At 48.6% G+C, this 25,161-nt stretch overlaps 10 protein-coding genes across 10 annotated transcripts; 8 read left to right on the forward strand and 2 right to left on the reverse strand.

Moving 5' to 3' along the window:
• Positions 1-3,806: 3,806 nt before the first annotated feature.
• N7509_010820 (non-canonical purine NTP pyrophosphatase) lies at positions 3,807-4,770 on the reverse strand (the record flags this gene model as incomplete). The annotated part of the gene is made up of 6 exons (XM_056635457.1): positions 3,807-3,881; positions 3,937-3,998; positions 4,055-4,091; positions 4,157-4,301; positions 4,400-4,473; positions 4,534-4,770. Coding segments are annotated over 6 exons (630 nt in total), but the record flags the coding sequence as incomplete, so codon positions are not given.
• A 718-nt stretch (positions 4,771-5,488) lies between these two features.
• On the forward strand, positions 5,489-6,727 carry N7509_010821 (aldo/keto reductase; the record flags this gene model as incomplete). Its single annotated transcript, XM_056635458.1, has 4 exons — positions 5,489-5,517; positions 5,597-5,747; positions 5,820-6,176; positions 6,266-6,727. 4 exons carry the CDS (start codon positions 5,489-5,491, stop codon positions 6,725-6,727), a joined length of 999 nt encoding a protein of 332 aa, XP_056486078.1.
• An 885-nt stretch (positions 6,728-7,612) lies between these two features.
• Positions 7,613-8,198, forward strand: N7509_010822 (uncharacterized protein; the record flags this gene model as incomplete). The annotated part of the gene is made up of 2 exons (XM_056635459.1): positions 7,613-7,763; positions 7,837-8,198. The coding sequence occupies 2 exons, from the start codon at positions 7,613-7,615 to the stop codon at positions 8,196-8,198; spliced, it is 513 nt and encodes a 170-aa protein (XP_056486079.1).
• A 49-nt stretch (positions 8,199-8,247) lies between these two features.
• Positions 8,248-8,598, forward strand: N7509_010823 (uncharacterized protein; the record flags this gene model as incomplete). The annotated part of the gene is made up of 1 exon (XM_056635460.1): positions 8,248-8,598. The coding sequence occupies one exon, from the start codon at positions 8,248-8,250 to the stop codon at positions 8,596-8,598; it is 351 nt and encodes a 116-aa protein (XP_056486080.1).
• A 594-nt stretch (positions 8,599-9,192) lies between these two features.
• On the reverse strand, positions 9,193-10,995 carry N7509_010824 (uncharacterized protein; the record flags this gene model as incomplete). Its single annotated transcript, XM_056635461.1, has 1 exon — positions 9,193-10,995. The coding sequence occupies one exon, from the start codon at positions 10,993-10,995 to the stop codon at positions 9,193-9,195; it is 1,803 nt and encodes a 600-aa protein (XP_056486081.1).
• A 2,313-nt stretch (positions 10,996-13,308) lies between these two features.
• Positions 13,309-14,814, forward strand: N7509_010825 (uncharacterized protein; the record flags this gene model as incomplete). The annotated part of the gene is made up of 3 exons (XM_056635462.1): positions 13,309-13,630; positions 13,699-14,317; positions 14,391-14,814. The coding sequence occupies 3 exons, from the start codon at positions 13,309-13,311 to the stop codon at positions 14,812-14,814; spliced, it is 1,365 nt and encodes a 454-aa protein (XP_056486082.1).
• Positions 14,815-15,626: 812 nt separating this feature from the next.
• On the forward strand, positions 15,627-16,793 carry N7509_010826 (uncharacterized protein; the record flags this gene model as incomplete). Its single annotated transcript, XM_056635463.1, has 2 exons — positions 15,627-16,057; positions 16,118-16,793. 2 exons carry the CDS (start codon positions 15,627-15,629, stop codon positions 16,791-16,793), a joined length of 1,107 nt encoding a protein of 368 aa, XP_056486083.1.
• A 127-nt stretch (positions 16,794-16,920) lies between these two features.
• On the forward strand, positions 16,921-17,295 carry N7509_010827 (uncharacterized protein; the record flags this gene model as incomplete). The annotated part of the gene is made up of 1 exon (XM_056635464.1): positions 16,921-17,295. One exon carries the CDS (start codon positions 16,921-16,923, stop codon positions 17,293-17,295), a length of 375 nt encoding a protein of 124 aa, XP_056486084.1.
• A 100-nt stretch (positions 17,296-17,395) lies between these two features.
• N7509_010828 (proteasome activator BLM10) lies at positions 17,396-21,645 on the forward strand (the record flags this gene model as incomplete). The annotated part of the gene is made up of 3 exons (XM_056635465.1): positions 17,396-18,991; positions 19,081-21,525; positions 21,583-21,645. The coding sequence occupies 3 exons, from the start codon at positions 17,396-17,398 to the stop codon at positions 21,643-21,645; spliced, it is 4,104 nt and encodes a 1,367-aa protein (XP_056486085.1).
• Positions 21,646-22,277: 632 nt separating this feature from the next.
• N7509_010829 (DUF3405 domain-containing protein) lies at positions 22,278-24,601 on the forward strand (the record flags this gene model as incomplete). Its single annotated transcript, XM_056635466.1, has 3 exons — positions 22,278-23,533; positions 23,605-24,451; positions 24,551-24,601. The coding sequence occupies 3 exons, from the start codon at positions 22,278-22,280 to the stop codon at positions 24,599-24,601; spliced, it is 2,154 nt and encodes a 717-aa protein (XP_056486086.1).
• Positions 24,602-25,161: the final 560 nt, after the last annotated feature.

Consider the following 25,161-nt stretch of genomic DNA (forward strand, 5'->3'; position numbering starts at 1 on the left):
AAGGGGAATCACAACCATACACATACAGATATGTTTGTTCACTGTAACGACCCAGGGTTGCCTTTACGTGGATGGCATCTTGTTACAGCACTAGTATTTATAAGAATTGTATGCTTTCGAATGGCTTCTAATGTTATGTTAAAATCAGTATATGCTGATATCATAGCGGGGACAAGGGTCATAGGTTATGTCTCAGACATGCTTTGTTGCTGAGTATACAGGAGGATGCTCAGATACTCATAGATCAAGATACGATGAAACAGACCAGGCAGCGTATAGTAGCGGTTCAACGAAAGTAATGGCTTAAGGGAAGGAGCGAAGAAGATGAAGAAGAAGAAGGAACAAAAGCTAGGTACGGGCAGATGCCATCACAGCACCGATAAAAAATTCCAGTTCGCCTCCTTGAAAAAAAAAAAAAAAAAGGAAAAAAAAAAAAAAAAAGGCAGCGTCCTAAGGCTTTGGTTATTCATTATCGTATTCAATTGAACCGATATTCATCCGATTACCACCACCAATATTACCATTGCGGGTGCCATGGCCTTTGCCAGGCTTGGTCGAGTTGTTGGGTCGTCCCCTTTAGCATCTCTAAGTGCTTGAGCATCGATTGAGAGCTTGAAACCTCTAGGTCTGGGAGCAGAGGTTTTAGGTAATGAGACGGTTAAGCTTGAGCTTGAGTGAGAAGCTGGGAATGACCGTGCAGCAGGTTGGCTTGTACTTACTGCTTCCGACATAATGGCTGAGGTCTCTTAGGGGTATTTACTACGCACTGAAGGGTATTGGTCTAGGACTAGAGTCCCTGAGGGGTGACACGAAGCTGATTAAGATCCATATCGAAAGAGTTAAAAGTGATAAAATAAGGTCGACAGAACGACAGAGTAATAGGGCGAAAGATTAAGAAAGTGACGAGGTGACAAAGTGACAATATGGAAAAAGGGTTAGAAATGACCTCTATCGCCGCGGATGACGGATATAGCATTATTCGTGGATCTGCAGAGATTACGGGATCTCAGAGGTAAAACTAACAAAGCTTGGCTTATCGAGTTGTATCCGTTTCAGGGCGTGCCCATATAATACTCTGGGCTTCGAGTACAGGAAGCTATTATGATGTGAGGATACTTAGATACTCACAGATCAAGATATACGTAGATACCAGGCAGTGTAGTAGTAGCGGTTTGACAGAAGTAATAGCTTGAGGAGAAGAAGAAGAGACGAAGGCTAAATACAGATGTAGGCTGTGGATGCCTCCACGTAAAGCATCAACAATACAATAGTAACAGTTCTGGTTGGTTACACACTTCCCAGTTCATCCTGGATCTAACAGTCAATGTGACGAGCCTATATTATTACAGCCTGGTTGCCTTATCATTAACCCTCTGTGCCAATTTCCTGCCTTCTTCTTCTTCTATCACTCTCTTGGCCCATTACTTTTGCCATCTGTTACTACATGTTACTTGATCTTCCTATTCGATGTATTTTGATCTTCGCGTACCTGGGCTCTTCACAGTCAGAGACGAACTGTATTATAATTGCATCTTAATGTTGGGGAAGGGTGTTGCTGTGGTATCTCAGTACTTTCTTAGGATCGAATAAACCAAGGACGGTTATGGGCAATTTGATATCCGATGACAAGGACTTACTTCTTTTCGTAATGACATTAAGACTTCCCAGCCCGAATCAGAATCACTGCATTATAACAGCCCTCCCCGGTCATGGCCATGATACTTTATTAGTAACCGACCGGGCGTACACTCTAGCATTTGCTTCATCGAGTGTTTCCCTAGCGACCGCTCTCTTTTTTTTGTCTGGCCTCTATAAATTAGAGCAAACTATATCATATATCTACTAGTAGTGGAACGTTCGAGTCAGTATTTCTTCAATGGTTCAAGATTCATATACAAGTGTGACGAAATGGTATTGTTTGCATTCGCGGATGCCTTGCGCCTGCGGCATCCCACTTGGGCATCCATGCCTACTTGTACCTAGGTATGTAGTTCCATCTTAGCTTCCTTCTCTCTCTCCAGGCTGTTGCTTTAATTAAAACCGCTACTACTTCCTCTACCTGATTCGCTACATAGTATATTGATCTCTGTGGGTATCTGAGCTTCCTCACAACTAGTACATGGCATATATATATATCAGGAGAAGTATTCTAGATCCTCCAAATTAGTGCATGATGGCTAACTTCAATATAATATACTACTAGTACTATAAGAGATTCAAAACTATAATAGAACTATGTTAATACATGCTACTAGTAGTATATATACACACTCTTTATAAAAAGTATTAGTAGCTACTATATCAAAAAGAGGAGGAGGAAAGCGGTAAGTAAATTGGTTACTTTTCTACTTCATGTCCAGGAGACATGCTTTTCTGCCATTTATATATGTTAAGGCAGTTTGGCCGAGTGGTCTAAGGCGATTGACTAGAAATCAATTCTCTTCGGAGGCGGCGGTTCAAATCCGCCAGCTGTCGTTTTTTGCTCTTTTTCTCTATTAAGCCACATCTTTTTAACTGTCAGTGAGGTGTCACTTGACTCTGAAGTATTTACAATAATAAGGCAGTTTGGCCGAGTGGTCTAAGGCGATTGACTAGAAATCAATTCTCTTCGGAGGCGGCGGTTCAAATCCGCCAGCTGTCGGTTTTTGCTCTTTTTCTCTATTAACCTAAGCTTTTGCTGTGCTACTAAGGTGTCACTTGGCTCTTAAGTCTTTACAATAATAAGGCAGTTTGGCCGAGTGGTCTAAGGCGATTGACTAGAAATCAATTCTCTTCGGAGGCGGCGGTTCAAATCCGCCAGCTGTCGTTTTTGCTTTTTTTTTTTTTTCGTTTTCTCAACACTTGACTTGGTCTAAATTATTTCAGTGATTGGATTGATCTAATGTGAATAAGCAGCATAATCCATTCCCTCCCAAAGCCAACATCTGCCTGTTCTTTTTCTTTTATTTAGGTTAGCCTAGTACAGAGTGGGAATATCTCGACAGCTTTGTATAGTTATCCAGCGACTCTAGGTATGGAGTTTCAATCAATTGACTCAGTGTGACTCGACAGTGGGACCCTGGTGAAGATGAGTCGGATTTACGGTTGCCGAGATCCCTGAAACTATGGCAACGTATTTCAACCTCGAGGAAGATACACCGTAATCTGGGATTGAGGAAATAATATTGCTTCGTTATCCAGTGAGAAGGCGAATTCTGCGAACTCCGATGCCAAGTTAAATACAGGAGGTCATCCTTTAGTAATCGGCGAGTCTGAATTTTCCAGTACGACTCGAGTCCAAATGAGCCTGACATAAAGCCACCGTAAAGGCTAGAGCCGCGACTGAATTACTACAAGACCACATATCCAGGAGCTCATCTCCCACATGCATGGCTCAACACCGTCATTCCTTCAACCACAACTTCCACGACTGATCTCGCTGGGCACGGACGTTTTGCCATCTTCACCGGAATTGGAGGGGGGAAGTGGAAGATATCTGCACCCGGGTAAGAACTATCCTCGGGTCGAATATCGCAGTCTCCTCGGTTGGGCACGGTCAGGACTATGAAGACCCTTACTTCGAATGGGAGGATTAATGAGAAATTAACATGCCCGGCGCTATTCTATTCCAACCAGACCGTTCCATAGCATGGGCCAGCAAAATGGTGGAGGCTGACTGTGAAGCCACGCTTTTAGCCGTACTTAGAAGAACTTTGTCACTCTAGAAGGAATCACCACCAGTGCCAAATTGCTTTTACATTTATACAATCCCATATTATTGAAGGCTTTAAATAATGAGCAATATGTTGGATTAGGTCTATTACATTCTAAATATCGAGCTCTTGAGCTGCTAGCCACTCTTGGAATTTCAGTAATGCCTGATAACGATGGGACAATCCATTCTAGGCCAAATTTAGTTTCAAGCATCATACCCGAATAGTTTGAAAAATCCCATACCTTTTTCTCGTGCGCCATTTCCGCAAGGGTTTCGCCCTTGTGCTCAAATATTGGCTCCCAGCCTGATGTGCATTAGTAGAATATTCGAATATGCTCATTGATGGAAAACGGTATTTACCAAACACGGGTGGCCCTCTTGCAGAAACGATTTGGCCCTTTTGTATGAATCATGAGTAACTGCAGCTGATATGAAATTTAGTTACGGCGATTTCGAACAAACCTCGAGCCTTCCTTGGAAGGTGATGGGGTCGATAGAAGGCCCTGGGGTAAATGCAAATGTGCACACAGCTTCTGCCGTTTTATCGGCATATGAATGCAACAGTTTATTGAGGCCATCATTTCCGAGGAGCTCGAGAAATTGCTTTCTGATTTTTAGAAGAAGTATCAGATAAGCAAATACCAGTGGTGTATATTCTAGTATTCGAGGCAAACGCTTCTTCTGTTCCAAGGTTGGTATACTCACATATAAGGACCCGGAAGCTTGTTCATAGCATTGAATTCCAACGCGGAATCCTCAACTATTACCGGTCCTTCTACCTGTAAATTAATCAGAATCAGAGATGATATCAACAGGAGTCTATAAGATGACTCTCTGACAATTTTGGCAGCGCGTCGACATTTGTCTATTGCGATTTCTTCCAACGTGCCTTGGATTTCTGGAAGGTCCAATGCACACGGCTCTATCGATATTTTCTCCCCCAAGATAGCATTTACCTCGATAACCTTGTTGGGGTTACCGGTCACGAACGTACACGTCTTCATGGTGGATAAGGTCTGATGTGTACATTGCTCACCACAACGGAGAGAGGAAAGCCTTTGTGAGGGAGGGGAACACTAAACCGCATTAGGCCTAACCTAGTTTTACTAGTAGTTGACGCAGTGAATATCTCCAGGTCTACGACCTGCGATTGTCTGAATAGATGGTGAATTTTTGATATTCTGTTTAATACTAGAGTTCAAATGATATTATCTGCTGGACGTTTGACAGAATATGCTAAGTTTTCATGTTCCTATCCACGTCGCAATGAGCCCATAGTTTGGGCATGGATAAGTTGGCCGAGTGACTTCGAAGGCTAAAGGACCTCTAACAAGCACCGTATGTTTACCCCAGATTTTCAAGTTCATATCCGGTGTCTGACCCGGGTGGTAAAATTTGCGGGCTTTGAGTGGACGAGAGAGAGCTTGCCGGGTATCCGTCGGTTAACTGGCGCTCGCTTGTTGTTTTCGGCATATCTTGATCGATTATTAATACCGCATGTCCAAGTTGCATTTTAGCCATCATCGATTTTTATTCTTCTTAGAGTTTAATTCGCTGTATCTTTTCTACAGTAGATATTTTTGCCTCAGAGCCTCGCTAAAAAAAGAATTAGTGCCCTCATACCTAACTTAGTGAGTCACCCATGAACTTGACACCCCTTCTGAATTACAACTTGACGTCACGCGCAATCCAAATATCGCAAAAACTAAGACAAGCACCGATTGTTCAAACTACTGAACTTACTAATTTTATGATTCTTTCTCCAGGAATCATCATAAATCTCGCACACTTAGTATGTCGGATTCGCAAATGGAATATGTTCGGTACGAGCCCCGCACCTGGAGCAACTTGAAACGTCACAGCAATATCTGGTTACTTATACTGACAATTAATGGGATAAAGCCTGGGAAACTCGGGCCTAAAGATCTCCAAGATCATTCTAGGTACCATGTCATATGGCAGCAGACAATGGCAAGACTGGGTCCTGGACGAAGAGGAAGCCTTGCCCCTCATTGAGCATGCCTACAAGAAGGGAATCAACACGTGGGATACTGTAAGTGAACTGCCATTTTGGCCTGCAAATTCGTAAATTCCACCCATTGAAAATCGTGCTCATTTGTGATAGGCGGATGTCTATGCGCATGGCCGATCTGAGGAGATCGTCGGCAAAGCCCTGACGAAGTACAACATCCCGCGTAATCGCGTCGTGATCTTGACAAAGTGTTTCTACGGTGTTGACGACGAGGGCAAATTCCCATCTATCGCTGCCACAGCACGTAATGGCGGCGACTTTGTCAATCGCGTTGGTCTGTCGCGCAAGCATATCTTCGATGCTGTAGACGCCAGTGTCAAGCGCCTGGGAACCTACATTGATGTACTGCAGATCCACCGCCTGGATCGTGAGACCCCTCGCGAGGAGATCATGAAGGCATTGAATGACGTGGTTGAGAGTGGAAAGGTGCGATACATTGGTGCCAGTTCAGTAAGTAATCAGTCTGCAAGGCGACACTTGTACACCCGGGAATTTCTTTTTCATGGCAAATGGTGCACCATACTTATGATGATCCACAGATGGCCGCTTGGGAATTCCAAACCCTTCAGAACATCGCCGCCCGCAAAGGCTGGCACCAGTTCATCTCGATGCAAAACTACCATAACCTCATTGCCCGCGAAGAAGAGCGTGAGATGATCCCCTACTGTCTCGACAGTGGGGTGGGACTCATCCCATGGTCTCCCATGGCTCGCGGTGTTCTCACCCGACCTTGGGGCTCCCGCTCGAGTGTTCGTGAGAACACCGATGGCGCATTGAAAATGCTTATTCGAAGCCGCGAGACTGAATCAGACAAGGCGATCGTTGATCGCGTGGAGAAGCTGGCGGGTAAGAAGGGAGTGAGCATGGCACAGATCTCTCTGGCTTGGTCTTTGAGTCACCAGAGTGAGAACCCTATTGTCGGACTGAGCAGCATCGAGCGAATTGATGAGGCCGTGGCCAGTCTGGAGGTTAAGCTTACCCCAGGGATATCCAGTATTTAGAGGAGCCCTATGTGGCCAAGGCTGTTGCTCCTCTGGAGCGATAAAATGAATGATAGATCGCATCCATGGTGATAGATGTGGACATGGACATACATAGAGGTTATTCCAATACCTAGGTATTTCGCAACAATTCTGAGTCCAAATCGGGTTACACATTTTATCCTAGGTTAAATCTGTAGTAATTAAGCGTGGCTCTGATAGTATCTCCCCCAAACGAGGTTTCATCTATGGATGAGGGCTGCATCCAGCAATGTAAGTCAAATTTACACTGGCCTACACTATGTAGAAAGTAAAGTCCATAGGCTCGCGATCGACTATTTCTATCCACGTCATGATAAGGAGTTGAATTTGAATTCAAAGGGCCTTTATTCTCCCATCGGTCATACAACTCATACGTTCTATACGTCGATGCGGAAATTAAGGCCGGAATATTCCGGAAATGTTCACTCAGCCTTGTATGACGATAGATGGCCGAATCGATCTCACGATAGCATGCAAGTTTTAAAATGACCTTTTTTCATCAGCATGGATTCCTAGTCTAGATCTAAACAGGCTTAACAGAAGAGAATTGTTCCAAGTTTGTAAAATCTGACGGTTCAGAGAGACTCTTCTCAGCTACGTTGGGTCGGGGATCTGTTGGCACCAACATTCGCCTGGAATGTCGATGATTGTATCCAAGACTCCTCCTTGCAGTCTATACAATGATGAGCTGAAATTTGAATCGACCATCGTATTCTGCCTGAAAGCATAAAGCCATTACTTCTCTGGGCTCCGAGACCTCGTCATCATTGTCTTACCTTGGTCCTTCCTTTTCTATTAGCCCCAGTCATGTCCTTTGCCGGATTCCTCTATACGTAGCTAGTCTAGCCAATCCCACGTTTAATCATGCGCTCCTTTAATATTGTCTCGAGCTTGATGCTCACAGCCTCAGCCGTCGCCGTCGTTCCTACTGCGACCTACACTAGCGATTCCTCTTCGAAAGATGTACAGCTCCGTATTGGTAACGGCGGTGCTGGACAAAGTGGTCTTATCGAGGGTAAGGTAGCAGAGAATTAAAAAAAAAATCCATTGCACCCCAAAAATCCTAATTCTAAGCTTTATCAATACAGCCCTTGCCAATGCTTTCATCAACTCCAGCGTGAAGAACGGCTCCAACCCCTTCGCCATCGAATGGTACAAGAGTGACACCACCGAGTCGATAAACTATCTAAAAGACAATACCGTCGATATCGGCATCACCTACAGTCCCGCAGCAGAGCAGATCGCCATCAAGAAGGGAATTGCCAAGGACCCAGCCTGGTACACCTGGCGCGATCACTTCCTCCTAGTGGGCCCCAAGTCGAACCCAGCCAAGATCTCGCACAACCAAGACATCAAGAGCCAGTTCTCAGACATATACACCGCTGCTGAGAACGGTACCAGCGACCCCCCCTGTACGCTTCCTGACTCGCTACGACAAGTCCGCCACTAACATCAAGGACTCCTCGTTGTGGCTTTCTATCGGTCAGGTCCCCTGGGCCATGAAATACTCCCCCTGGTACCACCAGTGTATTGCTTATCCGATCCAGGCCCTGAATGCTGCCATAAAGCTGGAGGAGTATACCATCACCGACCGCGGCACGTTCCTCTCAATTGAACAGGATGTCGCGAGTAAGGCTGTTATCTTCAAGGCTTCTACTGATGAGCCTTCTGACCCGCTTCTCAACCCTGCTCATATCCTTGTCGGCAAGAATGCCGAGTACGAGAAGATGGCTGATAAGTTCGCTCAGTGGGCTATCGGCTCTGAGGGCCAGAAGGTTATCACTGGATTTAACAAGAATGGCCAGCAGCTGTACACCGGTGCGCCTGCTAACCGGACGGCGCAGTTCTAAAGTGGCGGTCTAACTTGGATGTGCTGTTGGCGGTGGCTGAGTGCTGTTTTGACCAACTGCAGGAAATATGAATGAGTGTAGGTGATGAAGCAACTTCTTTTGTAAACCAGCAAGATATTATTTAATGAATGTTGGTCATGACAATGTTGATTGGTATTTATTCGTAAATAATTTTCTGAGCTGGGCATCTTTGTGTCATAGCCGAAGCTAAACTAGGCCGGAGCCGAGTTTTAGTGATAGGTAGAAAAAGAAAAGGTGCATACAGGAAGATAGCAATGGTATGCAACGATAAAATGGTTGACCCGCTTGTACTGTACCGCAGTACCAGAAATGCTCTTCTGAAGGTGGGACCCATGGAAGTCACATTCGAAGGGGAATGGACAAGACCAGGCTAGAAAGAAAAGAGGTAGTGAGACTCCGTACCGGACGAGTCATATACCAGAGCAACGCCTATCCCAGATGCAATTGGGCACCGAGATAATGCTAGATAGAAATTACAGACAGATCGCTGACAAGATGCAGATGCAGGGGTATAAGTATTTGAAAAGAGAGGAGACTTGGCAAAGGGGAAGAGGGGGATGCGAGGTGAGGGTATCAATGGACCGTTCCTTTTCGGTGAAACACCGTAAAGAGAGAACTGAATCGGTGGCGTCGTTTGGTCTTTGCGGGATCGATGTCCTTGCCATGATCCTGCCATGAGGCGGGGTATGCTGCTGGGTGACGATCGAGAGTAGCCCGGTCAGGTTGAAGAGGTGGCTTGGAATTTTCGTTGGTGCCCCGAGGGTTGGATTTGGTCTGGGACCGGTCGGGACGTTGGATAGTATCATCGGGGTCGAAGGAACTCTGGCGCAAGGACGCGGGGCGAGAGACGACGACTTCACGACCGTTCTCGCCCGTGGCAGTGAACATACTATGTCGGTTGAGTCGGGTTGTGATCCCCGAGGCGGTCCGTTGCTTAGCTCTTTCCATGAACGCCGCACCAGTTGAATTTGAGCGCTTGTTTAGACTGCCGAAGGATTTATCCCCTTCCGCCGGAGCTGTGGTGATTGGCCGGCGGAAACTGGATACGGACATACAACGTTTGCCGTTGCTGGTAACTTCCTTCATTGGGCTTAAGTCATCCTGCTCATTCGTATTTTTGTTTTCGTTCTTTGCGACAGCCGGCGAGCCATTTCGAGATGAGGTTGGGGAGACAATTGGTTTGCCGTTGGAGCTAGACAAAGGGTCGCGGTAGCTGAAGTTGGGGGACCAGCCTTCCCGGAAGGCAACCCATATGCTTGTCGTGATAATCAGTGTGCGCAGGCCATCGTCGAGAGTGACGACGTCGTTGGGTTCGATAGGGGCCTCAGCGTCAGAGAGGTCACTGATGACGGACATCGCGGAAGTGGGGGTCGTCGGGCCAGTATTCGATCGAGCTACCGCAGAGTATTCATCGAAGATCTCTAACTGATTGCGGGTCATAGAGGCGATGACAGGGTGTCGACGAGTCTGGGGGTCGATGACGCTAAAGGTGAACCGCTTACCCTCTTCGCGTGGCTGAGTGACTGGGTGGACCGATGAAGATCGGCGACTTTTTCCAGCACGCAAGGCCCATCGCATCACTCGCAGACCGTTCTCCGTGCGCGCGACGAACTCATAAGAACCGCTCGGCAGCGGAGTTGCTTCCCAGATGGGGCCGAAGTTGAGGCATATTTCGGCCTTTCCTTTCAGGTGCGCATCCTCCTGGAGCATCTGACAGATGGTTGCTACCACTTCTCGGTGATCGTGATTTTCAGCCTCCGACTTTGGCGCCTTTTCTGGGATGATTGAGACAGTGCGTTCGTATAGTTCGCTCATGACTATAACCAGGTCATTCGGGCCCAGCCCATTTCGCCCACGGAACAAGGCGGGAAACTTGCCCGCGAGAAGGGAGTTATAGATCGTGGATGGTAGAATATCTAGGATGGGCAAAGGACGCGGTGTTTGGGACACCTGCTGGAGTTGAAGCAATAGCCTGGGGCGCAGTCTGAGTCGTTTGTGACGTGCATGTGAGGCTGGGTGGGCGAGCTGGTACGAGGTCTTTGGCCGCGTTGGCTTCCGATTCGTATACGAGCTGACACGAGGCTGGGCAAGAGTCGGTGGTGGCGTTGGGGTTTGAGAGGACTCGCCTTCACGAGGTGTCACCGCAACGGGACTCATGGCCGGAGCGGATGCAGATTCCGCGGGCTGGACAGGACCATCGATTTGTTTGGTGTTTGGGCTGTAGAGAGTTCCCAGAAATGGTAGAGCTGGGAGTAATAAGCCCGCGGCGTAGCAGGACGGAGAACTGGGAGCTGAAGGTGTATCAGGTTGAGGAGAGGTGGAATCGGTAGAATGGGCTGCTGCGGCATCCGCTGTGAGGCCAAGATTCAGCAGCATTCTTGGACTCGGCGGAGCCACATTGATGGGTCTTGTATTTTGACTTGGAGTATGTATAAAGGTCACGGTGTTGTTAGTTGACCCCGGGAATTCGCGTACACATCCAGGGTCAACGTGTCAGCTGTGGGGGGGATTGAAAGTGGGGGAAGAAGTCAAGGAAAACAAGGGGAAAAAGAGAGAGAGAAAGAGAAAGAAGTATGTGTGTGCGAGGTATAGAAAGAATGAAGGTGGTCAGAGTAGAATAGTGTGAATACACCTGTGGGCAAGTGATAGTAGTAGTAGAAAGTAGGTCAGGTCAGTGTTGGACCAAAGGGAAAGAGAGAATCCAGGGAGTCACGGGGATGCAAGGGATCGTGAGGGTGCCCAGCTGCTTTTCTTGCTTCTTTTCTCTCTCTTTTAGGTGGGATTACACCGAAGTTGACAGTTGACAGAGAGCAGCGGTCAGCCTTATACAATTGGATCAAATTGAAAAAATGAAAATGAAAATACCCAAACAAGGCCCACTTTGCAAGCTATGAAAGTAATGAATGGAGCGGATCGGCGATTGCGGCCTCCGACACATCCGGCGGCGCGATCGCCCTAAAAGCGTGAGCCATGTGAGGCTCCGACTCCGAGAATGCGTCATGCTGAAGTGAATGAAGAGAAATCCCCTCATTTGTTTGGCCTCTTTGGTTCTCTTTGGTCTTCCTTGGGCCTGGGCGTATCTTGGCGACGCCCCAGCGGCTTTGACGATCGCTTTATTGGTCGATCAAAAAAGTGGCCACTGACTTAGTAGTACTAGTAGATACTGGCGGCGCCGAACTTCTTCAGCTTGCTAGCTCTACTCTGGTTTGACTCTAGGGAAATCGACCAGGGTGTGCAGCTATGCAGCACAGTGTCTAGATACATAGTATTATTATACTAGTACTACTACTAGTATACTATGTACTAGAAAGCTATCCTGCGTGTCTCATCCCCTACAAGGAAATACATAGCATCACCCAGGTCGATCTACTCATACTCCATAGGAAATCTTAGTACTAGGTGTAAACGGAGTCGATGTATAATCATTAATCATTAATCATTATTCATGAGGGTCCGGACCAGGTGGGGAAAAAGTCATGCCAACAGACTTTTCTTCGTGGAACTGAGAAAAAGCACCGGGACAACCATTAGTCATTAGACACTAAACACGGGACAAACCTTGATCTCTGGAAGAGCTACCGAGGACTGTGTGCTGTACGGAGTAAGAAAGTGGTAGCAAACAAAGGCCGCGGATAGACCTCGCGCCGCGGAAGTCGGTAGGGAAAATGACCGAATTCCTTCTCGCCGGCTCGGTTCGCAGCCCCGCCAATATTGGCCAACATTGGCCAACATTGGAAGGTTACGGAGGATCTAGATAGCTCTTGGTATTGGAGGAGACAGTTCAAAGCTACAGTTAACACACATATAGTTAGCTAGGTGAATCCTGGGATGTACTAGTACAAGTTGATGCAACTGGGAGATCCCATAGTTATTCTCTGCTTCTCAAAGGTAAGTTAGTAAGCGGCTGTCCGAGAACACGGTAGGGCTGAGAGCTGCCAGGTGAGGGCCGAAGGGCCGAAGGGTCTACGAGTAAATGTCTGGTCTCGGGGTGGGTCGATTCCAAACATACAGTAACAAATGTTAAAAGGTTGTGTCTGTTTACGGATACAGTGGATTCACTCGATTTGTGTCGGATGACCAACTGCCAAGATGGGTCTGTCGTGTGCGTACAGCCAGCGGTGGCCAGCGGTTGCCACCGGATGGGCGCTGATAGTAAGAAGATCCTCTAGAAAGTTCAAGTTTCAATCAAGATTGGAAAAAAGGAACAAACAGTATAAAAATAGTGCACGAACACTATAGCAGCGGTGTAAAAAATAATGCGTCAGCGCCAGGGTTCGAACCTGGGCACCCGAAGGTACTAGATATCTGAAAGATTTATCCTCAGGATAGGATCCTGTAAGAACATTCAAGTCTAGCGCGTTAGACCACTCCGCCACACTGACAGTTGCTTCTTTTGGGTACACAGTGTTGGTTATAGCAGCTATACACTGTAGCACTAGGATAGTATGTTCGGCACAGCGGAAGGTCCCACATCCGCTGACTCACTATTCGTGCATAATTTATAATTTATGCGCATCCTTGACCACCAGCACTACTCCTCTGGCCCTGGCCCTGGCATCTCCTGGACCTACTCCGAATGAAGTACCCATACTAGTAGTAGCTAATCACTGCCTCGGTTACTTCCGAGCCCTTTGCTAAACGCCCCTTCAACTTCAACTCAAATGACCCACAGAGTCACGCCACTTGGGAATGTCCTCAATTGGTCGTGGCGCCGCCTTGTTGCGACTGGATAACCCTGGTCGGAGCTTGACCGTGGCCTTTACCCTCTGGAAAGCTCTCTTGTTCCTCGCCGTCGTTGCTTGTCCAGGTCCCGGATACGATACCTCCACCACGCTCCTCACCAACGAGCATGCCGGCCTGGCCCCTGACAGCCCGGCCGCCGCGCTCCCTCTGTCTTTGAAATTTGCCCGATGGGATGCAATTTACTTTGTGCATACCGCCGAACATGGCTACGTGTTTGAGCAGGAGTGGGCTTTCAGTTACTCTCGAGTCCTCGGTTTCTTTCTCTCCGGTAAGTAGTCATGCCTAGCCTGCTTGCAAACCTCGGGGGGTTTCATCTTGTTGATTTGTTATCATTAGGAATCCGCCAGTCTGGCGGTCTGAGTGGACCGGTCACGGCGGCTTTAATCGGCGTGGCCTTGTCTCACGTTGCCCATTACCTCTCCGTGTTGGCCTTGTATGGTCTTTCGGCCAATGTTTTCGGCCATGAAACTCCCACCCAGAGACTCATTTGCTTCTTGTCGGCTGCCTTGCACATTATCAGCCCGGCGGGTGCCTTTCTCTCGGCCCCGTATGGAGAACCAATATTCTCATTCCTGAATATCTCGGGCTTCTATCTTTATACATCCTCGCTCATTGCTGATCACAAGGGCGCGGTCCGTTTCCGAGATATTCTCGTTATCACAGCTGCCGTGCTTTTCGCTCTGGCGACACTCGTCCGCAGCAATGGTATCTTGAGTGGATTCTTATTTGCCTACGATGCTGCCATATTAGCCTGGTCGACTGTGATCCAGGGGCCCTCTCGCCGTACCCTTCGTCGCTTGGCCGTGATCATTTTTGGGGGCTCAATTGTGGCATTGGGAATGACCGTGCCACAGATCCTGGCCTACCGCGAGTACTGCTTACTGGAGGTCAATGCTCGGCCGTGGTGTAGCTGGACTGTGCCTAGCATCTATACTTGGGTGCAGGGTCAGTATTGGTATGTGATACCCCCCCACGCCTGGCCGTTAATTGAGTTGAGCACACTTCTAAAGCCTTGCTAACGAATTTAGGAATGTTGGTTTTCTTCGGTACTGGACGGTTTCCAATATTCCTCTATTTTTACTGGCAGCCCCAATGCTGGTCATTCTTTGCAGATCGTCCTGGTGGGCGCTTCAAGCTCCATCAACCTTGGCGTCTGGATCTGGTGGCCACTCCGCCTCGGGTGTTAGTCCGGGGTCGATGCTCTTCCGTCTTGCGGTACCCCAGGGTCTGCTGGCGATTATGGCATTGACTAGTTATCATGTTCAGATCATCAACCGAATCTCATCTGGATATCCTCTATGGTATTGGTGGTTGGTGTCGACAGCTATGGATGGCTGGCAGGGGCCCCGCGAGAGCCGGAGCCGCAGTCTTTTCTCGGTCGCAACCCAAGCCATGGTGGGCTATGCGTTGATCCAAGGGGTTCTCTTTGGTTCTTTTTTACCGCCGGCATGATAATTTGTGCCTGTGAAAAATAAATCAATCACTAATGATAATCTTGTGGTTGGACTCGGGTACTCTTAGTGTTCCGCTTGCGTAAGGTATTGTCTGCCTAAGTTGGGCTTGGGCTGGTGAGGCGTACTCGCTGCCTAGCAAAGAAAACCAAAAACTTGAAGCCCGTATCCCCGTATAAAGTAGGTGAATCAGATCCTAAGATTTAAAAGAAACATTTTTCAATCATCGAAACAGCTCCACTTGAGATATAATAGTATACTACTAGTACACTACAGTATACTATACTATGTACTAGTTCACTGCTGCAGCTCTTCTCTTTTTGGCAGTTACGTGGAATTATGTCATCCAGCTCCAACTGAGCCAACTGCCAGTGAGACCTCTCATCCTTCTGGTTGAACCTCCCAGCCTTCCCAAGGTTGTTGATTACTCCCTCACAGAACCATACTCCATCGATTACTAAGAGCTGGCGCCTAAATTGAACTTGATCGCCAGCCCACTTTGGAGCTTCGCGTTGCTTTCCCCGAGAGCCCAGTACCTCATGCGCTTTCGGCCGTGTGCAACACTTTCTCCGGCCTCATCTCTCCTACCCAACGGCGTGGAATTCCGAGCTTTGTGCTGAAAAAAGGTATGCTAACAATCAATTCCCTGATTCCTGTGATATGACAGGTGATGCTTCCGAGGACCTTTTTTGGGGGGGGGCTTGCTGACGTATCTCAGATCAGACCCCGATCTGACCTCCACGCCAACTCCCTTCCTCGCCCCAATCTCCACCTTCTCCCCTCACCCTCCTACCCCCTCCCTCGCATGCGATTATGGACGCCTCAAGCCTCAAGGCGATTCTGACATCCGATAATTTCCCTCATGCCTCAGAGATTTCCCGGGCCACCTCACCGGGTGGTGAGCCTGCCGCGGTAAACGGCAGCAGCGAACCCAAAGCCCGTGTTCGCCCGCGCACCTATCCATACTTTGATTATCTTCCATATCCGTTAGAGGATGAGACAGAACGGGAAAGAACTCTGAGAGAGATCTTGAATCAGTTATATGTCTCCGTGGAGGCTGGCGATTTCAGTCCGGGAGCTGTCCACTGGACACGCGAGCTCCGAGGATGGCTATCGCTGAAGTTCGACCCGACTCGAAAGGAGCGGATCAACCTCGTGAAGCTGTACTACGAGCTTTCGCTAGCTCCCGGGATAGATCCCGGCGTCTCTGAGCGATTCGCGAGCATGTTCATGCTTCTTACCAAGTGAGCGATACCCGGATAACCTGGATGAGCGGGGAAGCTTTGGTGCTAACCATAACGCAGGCGCAAGCACTACCTTCGACCCGTGAAAGACCTGACTCTTGACTGGAAGCCTCTCTACAAAGAACTGAAGGCCTTTGTACTCCCGACCGAGTCCGGATTGGTTCACTCGACAAACCTGAAACGAAATGTGAAGACGTTGACCAAACTTTGCGCCTTCGCGCAGCTGTTCATCGACCCGTGCGAGGTTCCCGCGATGCTCGAAGAATTCCTACCTCACTACACAACCTCGTTCTCCGAAGGTGCTTTCGTGGTTGCGGGGTTGATCAACCTGTTGCTTCCAACATCGCCCGCCCCGGCGGACCGACAAGACCTCCTCCCTCAAACCTATCTCCCGACTCATTTCCACCTATGGTCTCTGGTAGGGCGCTCGAAGACCTTCGACACGACATACTTGGACTATTTGTCACGATTGGCTCGGGATTCCTTGACAGCCGCTCAAATCCCATTCTCCGAGCATGGTCTTTTTACAAAGGAACAATCCTCACTTATTTTCACGGCGACCCTACGACTTTTGGAGATTCCAGTAGGACAGTCTTCTTCGCCTTACAGCGCCTTGGTAGATATTTCTTCCGGGTTGGGTATCATGCTTGATCGCGATACACGGAAGCACCCCTGTTGCCCACCACATCGCCCGTTGGATAGTAATGTCGCTCTCTCCTGCTTGTCTGGAGTCTGAAGATTCCGTTCTTTCACATTTGGAGGGCCTCATTCAGGCCGTTGAAACATTCTTCCATCCGTCGAACTCGGGTAGCTGGACAAAAACCCTATCACAATTAGTTTACTATCTAACAGACTTCTTCGTGATGCGTTGGAATCGTGAGCAAAGTGGAGAGATGGAAGTACCAGCTGAGCGACGACTGAGTGAGCCACTGAAGCGCCGCTTTGTGTTGTGTCTGAGAGACGTAATCTTCATGGGCATCTACGCCAAGAGCAGCACTGCCATGACCTTCTCGCTGTCAACCCTTCAAGGTCTTGCCTATTTGGAACCCCATCTGATCCTCCCCGGGGCCTTGCAGAGAATCTATCCCGCTCTACAGGGTCTGGTCGAGGTTCACCGGACAACATCCTCCCTGCGCGCCATGCAAGTACTATCCCGCGTCATCACTCGAACTAAGGGGCTACCGTTGTCATATGACAACTCTCCTTGGTCTTTCTTTGCCTGGTATCGATGCCAATGATCTAGAGAAGTCGCTCCATGCCCTTTCTTTCATCCAGTCAGCATGCTATAACATCCCTATGGTTGACATGACTCAGGGAAGAGAGGATGTTAACTGTAACATGCTGGCCATGCAGTGGATTTCTGGCGAAATGGAGCGAATGGAGGAGGAAGGGTCTGATGTGCAGTTCAATTATGATACTGAGCTTGACGATACAACCGAGGAAATGATTTTGCGATCATCGACCTGTGGTTTTGGTGATTTTACCATCTCATTCCTTGGCCGCGTCTTCACGCTTCTCGAGAACTTACCAGATGTAACTCGCGTTCGCAACGGCTCCCCAGAAGAGAACATCGTGAACACACTGCCCGCCACCTTCATGCCCCTCCTTGCTTCCCTTTCACCCGAATACTACGACATTGCCCTCTCCAAGATCGTCGATTTTGTGTCCAACCACGTTATTCACCAGGCTCGAGACGCCATGGCCTTCATTTGCAATGCACTTTGCAAGGTCAATCCTGAAAAGGCGCTCAAACGCTTCATCCCAGTTCTCACCCAAGCGATTCGCACCGAAATTGAGGATAATGGTGCCGGATCGACACGAACAACTGGTACGGACGTTCTGCCTCGTGATCGTGGTTTGGTTTGGAACGTCAGCATGTTGAGCATGTGTGTGGTTCATGTTGGCGATGCCGTCCTGGCTCATCGCCAGGAGCTCTTTGACATCGCAGTCTATATGCAGAACAAATGTCGCGGTATTCCGACCGTTCATATCTCCAATTTCATTCACCATCTCTTGCTTAATCTCACTGGCACATACACCAGTGATTACTCCCTCTACGAGAAGGCGGACACAGCTGGCGGAATCGAGCCGAAACACTGGAGCTACAGCGCCGATGTGCGAAATCTCAACATAAATTGGCATGTGCCTAAGCGCGAAGAGCTGGAGTTTGCCGTCGACGTCTTCAAAAACCAGGCCGAATCGGCTTTGAAGCATTTGACCGGTCTGACGAATGAGACCTCGAGCATCAAGCGAGACGGCAGCGGCAAGGAATGGTCTGATGAAGTTACCCGGAACTTGGTGCTTCTGCGACTGCTCCTCTCTGGTATTTCTGTTCTCTTTGATCCCAAGGCGGCGGCCAAGACCTCGCCCGATATCTTGAAGAGCGCATCTGCCGTCTCTAGTGAGTTTGAGCAGGCTGATGATTCTGCTTTTTCGAATGGAACAACCGATGAAGAGACTGAGACTGCTCTCGATAATACTGATGAGGCCCTTATCAGGGAAAGTTTCCCTTACCCTACCGGATATCCGCTACAAGAAAGCGATCCTCTCTACAACGCCATCCATGAGATTCGCGAGCGAGCAGGTTGGGTCCTGCATGAGACCCATCGTTTCTTAAGTGACAAGCAGGAAGATGATGTGCCTTGTTTCGGAGCCCTCTATTCGGCATTTCGATCCTGGTTTGTGGACGTTGGCATCGAAAGATCAGCTCACGTTCTGGACCGTGTCACACGACTTCTAGCTGCTGACATTCACCCATACAAGATGAGCGGTATTCGCAAAGACTACCCGAGAGCATTGCTTGTGCGAAGGGCCAATGTGTATCACCTGCAGCGGCTCCGTCATAATGCTGCCCGCGTCCTCGATCTAAGCTCGACGAAGTACTACTCTACGATCTTGCTGAATCCTGCGTCTCTCTGTACACAGAGACTCGACGTAACGCCCAAAATGCTGGCGAATCAGCACTTAAGGCAGTGTGGGGAGCTCGCAATCTTATTATTCCGCCTCTTCTCAGGGCTCTGCAGAGGGGCGTGAAGGAGAATGACTATGCGCGCATCAAGGGTGCACTCTTCTCACTTCTTCTCAGCAGTGTTGCAAAGACAGCAGGCAGGAATTGGAAGTTTACGCCGGCCTTAATTCGGACCTTCATCGATGCCAGCGCTGTTGATAAACCTTCTGTCCAGAAGATCTGCTCTGGTGCCGTGTTCCAGATTATGGATTACGGTCGCGCTATGGAAAGGATGGCTATCCTCGATCGCGACATTGTGGAAGCAATTGCTCCAATTAACGATTTCAGTGATGAAATTGAGCAGAAGCGAAAGGTTATCAATAAGAAACGTGCAACAATCGAAAAGAAGAAGGCCGACCTTGCCGAAGAGCTAGTCAACCTAGCACGCGTCTCACACTGGAAGATTGCTAGCCGTGCTGCGACAATTGTAATCACAATGGGTCTGCGTTTTGACTACATTGCCAGCCAGAATTTGATTGAACTGGTTACCCTTGGCTCGATCGATGACCATCCCGGCCTGCGGGGCATGTATTCTCAGGCGCTCATTGCGTTGTTCACGATGATTGACGTACGAGCTATTTGCAGCCACGAGTACAAGAACTACATTCTGGGCCACCAGCGGTTCCCTTCGAAGATCAAGGTTGCGACGCGCCCATATGAGAAAGACTGGACACAGGAGTATTTGACCAGCTTTGCCAACCCCGAGGCCGAATACTACGTGGACCATGATTTCCCTGGATGGCTGGTATGGGGCAAAACTATGCCCGCATATAAGTCTAACGTGGCTCGTGATATCGAGTACGACGAAGTTGAGTGGAACGTACGGACTCAAATGGGCAAACTTTTCACCCGCGAGTGGTTCTCCAAGTTCTTCGCCTACTTGAAACAGGAGCCTAGAGATCCCTCTGCAGACAAGTTCCGCATGTCGTGCGCTATGATGCTCCTCTATGCTTTCGAGCTTATGCTTCGTGATGGACTTACAGCTGTTTCATTCAAGGATATCCAGGAAGAGATCCAAATTGTCTTTGAAGACGGTAGTGATAAGCACCAGCACCGCGCCACTGCTGAGATTCTTGGCGCCTTGATCAGTTCAGTGACTGACTCGAGCGTGGAGAACCGCGCCATGGTTTGGGAATATGCCTTCCCCATCGTAAGGAAGGTCTTCACAGACGGTCTGACACCCGAAAACTCTGGGTACTGGACAACTTTCCTTCACATGATCCTTCAGTGTCGCGACCCGCGACGAGCCTGGCCTTTGGTCGATTGGCTTGCTAGCTTCCGGCTAGACATGTCAACTAACGCAGCTTTTAAGGAAAGCTCGAAGATCAACCTGCTCCATCAATGCATTATCGACGCTGGCTGGCATTTCCAGTTGGAGAAGCCGATCGTCAAGGATTTCCTCGCGCACTTGGATCACCCCTACAAGGGTGTTCGTGAAGCCATGGGTCAAACCCTTGCCACGATCTACCGCACCAGGTATCACGAGTCGTATCCTGATCTTCAACACCTCTTGGATGCTCAGAAGTCCGCATCATCAGTTGGAAGCTATCCATACACTCCTTCCGATGAGTTCTCATCAATGGTTCGCGGCGTTTTTGACCAAATTGAAGAATGGCGAAAGGCCAGAACCCCTGGTCAGCAAACGCCAACGTCCTACACATCTGGCAGCAAAACTGTACTTCTTTGGCTGGATTCAACCCTCTCCTCCCACGAATGCACACAGTTGGTCCCCTTCTTCCCTGATGTCTTCACCGCGCAGCTTCTGCATATGATGGATGTCAAGGAAGACCCTGAGCTCCAGTCTCTTGCCTACCATGTTTTCCGCCACCTTCCTAACATCCCCTACCCTGCCGAGAAGGACTCTGAGTTCATTCAGTCCCTTATTCGTATTGGACAGACATCCTTATCGTGGCATCAGCGTCTACGTGTCATGATTAATATCCAGATCATTTATTTCCGCCGCCTCTTCCTGCTCGACCCTGCCGACCGGGATAAGCTATTCGAGTGCATTGCATCCATGCTTGAAGACCCTCAGCATGAAGTCCGCGCAGGCGCCTCGGCTACCCTCTCAGGAATGATTCGCTGCTCGCCCATTTTCTTGCGTAACAAGATGGTCAACCGATTCCAGGAGCGTTTCACCAAACTCCTTGCGGATAATCCGCTTCCCAAAAAGCCGAAGAACTTCCGCTCTGGAATTTCCTCTGCGGTCTCTTCTGGCGCCGGAACCCCTACCCCCGAGCACAACCGCCTGATTATTGTCCGTCACGGCGCGGTGCTGGGACTTGGCGCGTTGATCCAGGCATTCCCATACAGCAGTCCCCCTCCACACTGGATGCCAGAGGCTTTGACTACACTCAGCATTAGGGCTGCAAATGACCCTGGCGTCGTTGGTTCCAGTGTGAAGTCGATAATTAGTGAATTCAAGAAGACCAGACAAGATACCTGGCATATTGATGCGAAGGTGAGTTACCATTGCAATGCAATCTTCACTCTAAGTTGAATACTGACGCCATTCTAGGCATTTACACAGGATCAACTTGAGGATCTTTCGGGTGTTCTTTGGAAGAGCTACTTCGCTTAATCCAAAAATACCATTCCCTGCCCTCAAAAGGTTTGATATCTTTGATAGCATCATGAATACACTTGTGGATAATCAATTTCGAAGTGCATTGCTACGCCATGGGCATGCTTGTAAAGACTTGAAGAGGCTTCCCAGAGGGGGCCATTAGATTATCACGTTCATTGTCTGAACATACCCTGATCAGGCTGTTCTTTTGAAGTTCCTACTTTTTCCTTCTGTTCTTGTTTTGTCCATACCCAGGTCGGCTCTCTGAATGGAATTCATTTCTTAATCGATTGAGTAATTATATGAAAGTTCCCAGTCATGGATTAAATGTAAGCACTAAATAGTATAATTTCTTGAGTTTCGAGCGCTGCTAGAGACTTTAAATGCAATATGGTAGTATACGTAGTACTATGATGCCCAAGATAAGGGTCGAGGGGAAGTGATCTAGATTGTCAAGCCGGGACGCAGTCAAGACTGCGTAGTAATGACATCGTCGTCTCAGACACCCGGCACCGTGTCCCTACCTGTCAATGACTAGGAGTGGGAGATCGGCAACGCGACTTGGTACTAATATAATCCAATTGCTACTATTCGACAAATCTGTCGGGCTATGTGATACTTGGCGACACCTAGGTCGGCAACTCACAATGGACCCGGTACTGGGATTGCAACTCCAAAAGCCCCCGAGGTTTAGGACTAGGAGATCACTACGCGTGCGCCCGGCAACATGGATGCGATGGCTTGGATATTTGGCCTTTGCGATGACTGTTCTTGAGACGTACTCATACCTCTCTGTTCATCCGGAGCTCTCACTTCTTTGTGCGTTGGTCTCATATCAGAAGCCGGGAATCCTTCGTCCTGGCCAATACCATGATGCTGATGGGATCGAATACGTTTTCGTCCCGGGCGAGACCGAAGTCGAAGACCGGCGCGAAGTAGATGACATGGGGTTCGTGCATGCGAAAAGGTTTGTCCACGGGCAATTGAAGTTGGCATTAAATTGCGTGATGAAGCTCCTACTACTAGTAGTAGCGCTAATGTATATGGCACGTAGGGATATCAGATTCTACATTGGCGGAACCTTGACCCTCACCAGCAGTGATGAATTCGACACTCCCGACCCCGCTCACCCAGAGCCTTCGATATACGACCCTTACCCTCGATATAACAGTCGAAAATGGAAGAAGGAGAATGAGGGGAATTTTGAACCCTGCCTAGGCCCAAGAGGCCGAGATCTTGACCGAACCCGTTTCGAAGATATGATGCTCGTTTACAAAGGGAACCAGATTGGATTCCCCGAGTCTCAGTTCGGCTCATTTGATGTCATGGGTCTCGATGGGAACGTCTGCACCGATCGATACTCTCGCTTTGGAGCCTATGGTTACGATGAAATGAGCGAAGAAGACGTCCCTGGGTTTACCCGTCCTCTCCAGGTTCCTTGGTCTGAAGTTGATTGGCATGAGCTACAATCTCTCTGCTTCGAGAGAAATGCCGACCGATATCGTCCGGGATCGGCGACGAATCAATCTCAAGAACGACCTCTCTCGTTTGAGCTGAGACGGCCTCCGCAAAAGACTTACGACTCCTATGATGCCCCTTTGCCTGGTAAGAAGCGGCATCATAATAGGTCGGCTTTACTTATACGAGCGTGGCATACTATGGCCTGGACCGAGAATCATCGTCAATACCTTCGAGCTTTAATCATGGAGCTTTCTCTGCATTCTGGGGCGGAGTATGAAGTCTTTCTTTTAGTTCATGTGAAGGATGATGAACTCCCCATATTCTCTGATGCAAAAACGATGAACCGACTCCGAAACTCGATTCCCGCAGAGTTTCGCAGCATGGCTCTCTTCTTCAACAATAAGCTACTCGAGGCGTGGTATCCTAAAATTGTCGAGCACAGGTAAGACATTTGCTTAGGGTTATCTGCTAATAGTTTCAACATTGCTTGTGCTAATTCCAACTTATTGGTAGCCCCATTTTGCAACACCATCAGCCACTGGAAATATTCTCTCAATTATACCCCAACTTCGATTTCTACTGGCAGCTAGAAATGGATGGTCGGCATACCGGTCATGTTTACCACTTCCTGGACAAAGTGGTGTCATTTGCGAGAAGACAGCCGCGCAAGTACCTATGGGAGCGCAATGCCTATTTTTATACACCTGGTGCACATGGAAAATGGGAGCAATTTACTAGAATGGTCGATGAGAGCCTTGCAGAGGTATCAGACAATACAGTCTGGGGACCGATATTCGGAACTGGAATTCGATCGCTCGGTCCGAGTCCGCCGACCGCAAGCCCGAAAGATGACAACTATACCTGGGGTGTTGGTGAAGAAGCAGATATGATAACCTTTCTTCCAATTTTCAACCCGAAAGACACAGTATGGACATTCCCGGATATCATTTGGAACTTCAGGTATGGCATCGACACTCCACGCCGCGCAGCAGTTATTACGATGGGCCGGTATTCGAAGCGTCTACTGGATTTGATCCACAATGCACAAGCGACAAAAGGATTGGGCCTTGCATCGGAAATGACCGGCGCGTCATGGGCTATGTATCACGGTCTGAAAGCAGTCCACGTTCCACATCCAATCTATGCGGACGGCCAATGGACATCTGAAGAGCTCGCACGCATCTACAATCGAGGGGTGCCGGAAAATATAAATGGTGGTCCAGATAGTATCTGGAACTTTGATCACCTATATGATCACATCATGTACCGACTTTCGTACATGTTCACCACTCATACCGCGGAGGACATGTATAGACGGTGGATGGGGTTTCGAACCGCAGCTAATGAAGGCGGAAAGAGGGTATGTCCCATATTTCTTTCTAAATTTATTTGTCATTCACACGAAGGAGCTATTTACTCCTGGGAATCGCGCTAACTTCTGTCCTACTGCAGTCAACAGAGGTTTTCTATGGTCGGCATTGCTTTCCATCTATGTTTCTTCACACCGTGAAAAACACGGCCCGGAGGTTTGGGCCTGACAGGGCTGTACCATGAGACCAGACCAAAATGTCTCATTTATTTTCTTTTGTACTAGTACCCTTTTGACTCTTAATTGCTTTGTTTCATTTTTCTTAATTGTGCTTATGACGGGGAGCGGATCTTTTAGATGTTACCTGCAGCTTTCGTTTCGTGCGTTGGTAATGATTAGACCTAAACTTCAGAAATACTTAAACATCATATATTTGAAAATTCAGATTGGGTGAATGGTGAACGCATTCAAGACTAAAGCCAGACATTGTCGCCATCGTAAATCTATTCTGTCGAGCAATATCTTGTTTCGTCTGCCATGGATGCCGTCATCGGCTGCAGCGGTCCCCAGTGGCCACGAACGGGGTTGATACGAATCAGGTGAAAAGGTGTGATTGGGTTATGCTTAATATCCTGGCTCCTTCAATAGAGAATTTCCCCAGGCCATGTGCTCATCAAACCAGCCACAACCCCTCTAACCCCGCAAAATTCCCGTATCGTCCGGGCCAATATTAGTAGACGTTGGCCGGGGCAAATTTCCCG

This window comes from Penicillium cosmopolitanum, assembly GCF_028827165.1.
Source record: "Penicillium cosmopolitanum strain IBT 29677 chromosome Unknown utg000009l:1.0-9042332.0:1.0-9050551.0, whole genome shotgun sequence".
NCBI classification, from domain to species: domain Eukaryota; kingdom Fungi; phylum Ascomycota; class Eurotiomycetes; order Eurotiales; family Aspergillaceae; genus Penicillium; species Penicillium cosmopolitanum.